General features: G+C 39.9%; 1 gene segment (V, D, J or C); it reads left to right on the top strand.

Moving 5' to 3' along the window:
- Window positions 1-600: 600 nt before the first annotated feature.
- Window positions 601-1,135, top strand: LOC113172508 (the record flags this gene model as incomplete). The annotated part of the segment is given in 2 exon segments: window positions 601-710; window positions 801-1,135. Coding segments are annotated over 2 exon segments (381 nt in total), but the record flags the coding sequence as incomplete, so codon positions are not given.
- Between the last annotated feature and the right edge of the window lie 5,341 nt (window positions 1,136-6,476).

Genomic DNA, 6,476 nt, shown 5'->3' with positions numbered 1-6,476 from the left:
TTCTCCTTAGGAGTGACCAGGTTAGACAGAATAAGGAACGAGTACATGAGAGGGACGGCTCACGTTGCCTGTGTTAGCGACAAAGTCAGAGAGGCCAGACTGAGATGGTTCGGACATGTCCAGAGGAGGGATAGTGAATATATTGGTAGAAGGATGTTGGAGATGGAGCTGCCAGGCAGGAGGACAAGAGGACGACCAAGGAGGAGATATATGGATGTTATAACAGAGGACATGAGGTTGGCTAATGTTAGGGTAGAAGATGTTCATGATAGATTTAGGTGGAAAAGGATGATTCGCTGTGGCGACCCCTGATGGGAAAAGATGAAAGAAGAAGAAGGAGTTTATTGATTCTTTTGTCTTACTGTGACTGTGAGAATGATCAAATCTATTGTTGTTGATGTGGCTCTTTTCTTACCTTCTGAACAGAGAGCAGCTGTAACGAGGCAAAACTATTTCCCTCTGGGATCAATAAAGTTTGTGGAATGTTGGTACAAAGTGTGTTTAGTGTCCTGCAGGGGGAATAACACAGAGCTGTGAATGAGCCCTGTCACTGTGATCAGGTTCCTCCTTCTAATCCACCAACTTAGTGTTGATGAAGACTAAACAGAGAGATCACAGCCTTCTTTCTACTTGCTGTAGCTCCCAGTTCCTCAACACTGCAGATATGACGCCTCTGTTCATCTCAGTGCTGCTGGCTGCTATGTGCCTTGGTATGAACACAACTCTGTTTCTTTGATATCAATCCAACATTGACATGATTCTTTAACAGCACACTGATACTGTTTGTTGGTGTTTTACAGGATGCAGAGCACAAAAAGACAACGTGCTGCAACCAGAAGGAGACGAGACTCAGACTGAAGGAGACACAGTAACACTGGACTGTCTGTACAACAGCAGTTCATCAAATGATTATCTGTTCTGGTACAAACAGGATGGAAACAACAGACCCAGATTCATCTTGAGCCGCTTTAAGATCGGCCAGGGGAAAACAGAGGATGAATTTAAGGAGAGATTTTCTTCTAGACTGAATTCCACCTTTAGATCAGTTCCTCTGAAGATCCAGAAGCTTCACGTGTCTGACTCTGCTGTGTACTACTGTGCTCTGAGGCCCACAGTGACAGGAAACAGCAAAACTCTGTACAAAAACCTTTGGAGCAAAGAAACAGAAAACTCCACAACATCCACTAGAGGGACTCACACACTGTTCAACTTCAGTTATTAAGATAAAGAGCATCCAGAAAATTTTCACTTAACTTTTTCCAAATTTTGTTTTGCTACAGTTTTTTTTTCCAAAAATGATTCAATTCATGATTTTTCTTGAAACTTCATAAATAAAAACCCAAACACCCTTGCAATCTTTGCAAATTCTATAAAAATAAAAAAATGATCATGTTTCTTTACCACGACTCTCAAAATTGAGCTCTTGTTCATTCTGTTTCTACTGATCATCCTTATCATGTTTCTACAACTTGTTTGGAGTCCATCTGTGGGAAATTTAGTTGATGACATGACATGATTTAGAAAGACATACACCTGTCTGGATGAGTTCCCACAGTTAACAGTCAGAGCACAAACCAAACCATGGAGTCAAGAATTTATCTGTAGAACTTGGAGACGGGGAAGGGAACGGTAAAGTTCTGCAGCATTAAGTGTTCTAATGAGCACAGCAGCCTCCATCATATAAGGAGACAGTATCTCAGGTGGTAGAGCAGTCGTCTATGAACCTCAGGGTGAGTGGTTGGATTCCTGTTTTTTACCTGGCTACTTGTAGTACCTCTGATATGTACTGTGTGCCAGCATCCAACCACAATTTTCCTAAGGGGATCAATAAAGTATTTATTATTATTATCGTCTGTAAATAGAAGAACTTTGGACCGCTAGTACTTCACCTAGAGCGGCTGCTCGGCCAAACTGAGTGATATAAAGAGAAGGGCTTAAGTCAGGGAGCAAAGGCTGTGAATACTTAGGTACATGTGAGATTTTTTCAGATTTTATTTGTAATAACTTTCAATTTTATTAAATTATTACATATTTCAAACAAACATGAGTTATTGTTTGGAGAAAATAATGAATTTATTCCATTTTGGAAAAAGACTGAAACAGAACAAAATGTGGAAAAAGGTTAAGTGAAAACTTTCTGGATGCTCTGGATATCTTGAATACTGTCCATGAACATGAAGAACACTGTCTGTGTATCAACATTAATACTGAGGTTTTATTTTGTTATCAGCAGATTCATGTTGCACACTGATCTCTGTACTTCAGGAGGGAAACATTTGTCTCCTTCTGTTTGCAAACCCTGAAAAGGTGATCCATCCTTTACATACACACAGCTTCATTAGTGAGTTGGTATCTAAAATACAATTTAAAGACATCATCACCTACTACGACTATCCATTTTAAAAGGTATGTAACATTCATAAAAACTGTCTAAATGTTCATGTTTCCATGTGAATGTAGAATATGAAGATTATCACCATTTTCCTTCATGATAGATGTCATGAAAATCACCTGGTCTCATATTTAAACTCATTTCTACTAAAATGAGTCGTGGTGTTCCCAAACTTTCTGCAGCTGAGTGAATCCAAATGTGAGAGTTTTTATTTGATGCAGTAACTTGTCAACTACTTCAAATAGAGTTGTGGACACTGTCTACTGTTGTGAATTTAACATGGAGGTTTCATTTCAGTGCTGGAGACTCATGTGGAAGTTGAGTTCTGGTAACTGGACTTCCTTCTTGTTCAGTCGAAACGTTTCAAAACTCATCAAGTAGCTTCTTCAGTCTGAGAATAGTTGGTCAGATGAATCCTTCAGGTTTGTTTCACTTCAGACAGATCTAAGAGGAGACAGAGGTTCAGGGAGGAGCTGAACTGTTACTGAACTATAGAAGAGAGAGAAACTTGTAGATTCTACAGAGTTTAATACACAAACCAGAAACATTCACTATACTCAACATGATGTCATCAAAGTATTTTGTACTTCTACTACTGTTATTATTCATTCTAAAAGGTTTGTAAGATTCTTAAAACATGTCTCAATGTTAATGTTCACATGTGAATTCCTTAAATTGGGACTTTTCAACATGTTATAACTGAGTTTTCTTTTTCTTTAGGTCTCAGCTGTCAAGGACTCACTGCAGCCAAGGTTGAAGAGTTCAGTGTAGAAGGCAGCTCTGTTACTCTGTCCTGCAAATACTCCAAAGGTGCTGCTGATTATTTCTTCTGGTACCGACAACATCCAGGAAAACACCCAGAGTTCCTCATCTCTCACTTGGAGTCAGGAGAGATAACAGCAAATCCAGTTTCTGGACTGTCTGTGACAGTGAGTGAGGATAAAACCCTCATGGATCTTCAGATCCCGTCTGCTGCAGTGTCTGACTCTGCTGTGTACTACTGTGCTCTGAGGCCCACAGTGACAGGAAAGCCACAGTCTCTGTACAAAAACACCAGCTGACACACTGACAAGCTGCTGGAAGCCTTTTTTCCACCTGTTGAAGTGAAGGTTTTCCCTCCACTAGAGGGACACATTATCCAGTAGGCGGTGCTCTACTTGTGCACTGTGTTCAACCATTCTGTCAATAAGAACTGCTGCTGTGAAGAGAACAATTCTCCCACTGAATGTTGAACATCACACACTTTCTCCTGCTGCTTTCAACCTTGTTGTACAGATGGAACATTGGCTGTGGATTATTCTTGCTGCTCTTTGCTTTGGTAAGATGGGAAATAAACCTACTGATTGTTCTCCTTTAATCAATCCTCTTTATTGATCCATCTCTTCCTCTGCATGTTCTGTTCTTCCTCAGAGTGTAAAGGAGAAGACAAAGTGATCCAGACAACAGGAGAAGTTACTGCTACTGAAGGAGACGCTGTTACACTCAACTGTATGTTTGAGGCCAGTTACCCAAGTCCATATTTGTTCTGGTACAAACAGGACGTCCATGGACCTCCAAAGTACATGACAAAAAGTTTCTCAAACACAGTAGATAAAGCTCCAGAGTTTGACAACGACAGATTTGATCCTGTGATCGAAGACAAATCAGTTCTTCTGAAGATCCAGAAGCTTCATGTGTCTGACTCTGCTGTGTACTACTGTGCTCTGCAGCCCACAGTGACAGGAAACAGCAAAACTCTGTACAAAAACCTTTGGAGCAAAGAAACAGAAAACTCCACAACATCCACTAGAGGGACTCACACGCTGTTTAACTTTAACGGTTTCACACAATCATTCTCAAATTGACTCAAGTAATGTGAAAAAGAGAGAATTTATTCAAAGGTCATGATAAAACACTGGAACCTATTAAACCTAAAGCCAACAAAAATCAATAGAAGTCAATAACAGGTAGGTTTCAGCTTAAGGTAAAGAGAGAACAATTGTCCCTGTAAGTCATGTTTTATAGGTCAGGTGAACCTCATCAGGTGACTAACCTCCTGTATTAGGCAACTACATCCTGTTAGTACAGGACAACCTCCACTGTTCACACTGTTCAACTCTGATGATTTGATGATGAAACAGTGTTGATTCTTTGTAGCTGTAAAAGTTAGAACATCAGTCAACAAAATACAGAGATTGAGATGGCTCAGGTGACTCTGAACCATTTCTCAGTTATTGTGGTAGAGATTAGTTGGCTGGGGGACCAGACTCCTCTCTTATGTCCTCTCCAATTACAGTGTACTGTAAGAATAAGTATGTGAACCATGTGATTTGTCATAAAATAGATAGAGTATTAATTAATTTAATGTGCCTAAAATAATAACTGATCCTTCAGGTCTTTATTGAGAGGAACCATAAAATCCATAAAGTGTTTATGTAAAAAGTATGTCTGAACCCTTTCAAAAAACTAACTGGAGTCAGGTATTAACATACCTGGAGGCGTATTAAGAAAATCTGTTTGTAGATGTGAAGTAGAGCTACTTTGACTGACAAGAAACACTCTAACTTATGTGCCATGCCTCACCAAAAAGGAGCTTTCAGAGGATCCACAATCAAGAATTGATGATTTACATAAATCTGGAAAGGGTTACAAAGTGATGTCAAAAACATTAGAAATTCACCAATCTACAGTTAAACAATCTACAAATGGAGACACTTTGGGACTGTGGCTACTCTACCAAGAAGTGGGCGATGAGTCAAAATGACTCCAAGAGCACAACAAACACTCAGCAATGAGATAAAGACCAGACCCTAAGTGACAGTCAAAGATTTGAAGGCATCATTGGAACTGGCTAACATCTGTGTTCATGAGTCTACAGTAGGTAAAACATTGAACAATCTGTGTCTATGGCAGGACACCACGAAGGAAGCTGCTGTTTACTAAAAGAACATTACTGAACGTCTGAAGTTTGACAACGAGCACATTGACACTCCACAGCAGTATTGGTAAACTAGACTGATGAAATAATATTAAACTATTAACTATTCAGAAAGAACACACAGCACTACATCTGGTGTAAAAGGTCACTGCATATAACCAAGACAACATCTTCCCAACTGTAAAGTATGGTGGAGGAAACATTATGATTTGGACCTGCTTTGCTGCATCAGGACCTGGCAAGCTTGTAGTGATTGAGAGGAAGATGAATTCCCAAGTGAATCAAAAAGTTCTTCAGCATAATGTGTCATGTACGTCAGCTGAAACTAGAAGTAGAAGTTGAGTGATGCTACAGGACAATGACCCAAAACACACAACAGAACGACTTCAGAAAAACAAAATCCACCTTTTGGAGTGGACAAGTCAGAGCTCAGACCTCAACCCAACAGAGATGCTGTGGAACGACTTGTAGAGAGCCACACATGAGACGTCCAAAGAATATGACAGAGCTAAAGTAGTTCTGCAGGAAGAATGGAATAAACTTCCTCCTGAAGGTCTGATCCACAGCTACAGGAAGAACCTGGATGAGGTTTTTGCTGCCAAGGGGTCATCCAGTTATTGATTCCAAGGGTTCACATACTTTTCTTCTAGCACTAGGTTTTAATAGTTCTTCTCAATAATCAGTTAAAGTGATTAATACAGAAAACTTGATCTATCTGCAGCTTTCAACACTGAATGACCAGATCCTTCTTTCTGCACTCTCTAATTTCTGCTTCACTGGTAAAGCTCTGACCTGACTCAGGTCCCACTTATCTGGAAAAACATTCTGCATGTAGGAGGCTGTCATTGTAGAAAACATCCTAAGAGGAGCAAAGTCAAATTACATCAGGCTTTGATCACATCATAGGTTCAGTTTTAAGCTACAACTGGCTCCATGGAGGAGAATGAGGGAGAATGTCCTTTGGACTGAACCAAACCTCCTATTACAGTTTATCAGGTCAGTGAAACCATCCACAGTACTGCAACAGGTCGTCTCCAAGAGTTTGTTTCCATTTTAATGTGAAGCTCGGTGAATTTCACCAGGAACAAATGTTTCATTTTACTGTAACTTCCTAAAATAAAGAATCTTTACTGATTCTCTCGCTGCATGTTCTGTTCTTCAGCACAA

The sequence above is a fragment of the Anabas testudineus genome, chromosome 17 (assembly GCF_900324465.2).
Source record: "Anabas testudineus chromosome 17, fAnaTes1.2, whole genome shotgun sequence".
Taxonomy (NCBI): domain Eukaryota; kingdom Metazoa; phylum Chordata; class Actinopteri; order Anabantiformes; family Anabantidae; genus Anabas; species Anabas testudineus.
Note: the sequence above shows the minus strand (reverse complement) of the source record. Positions and strands in the feature narration are given on the sequence as shown.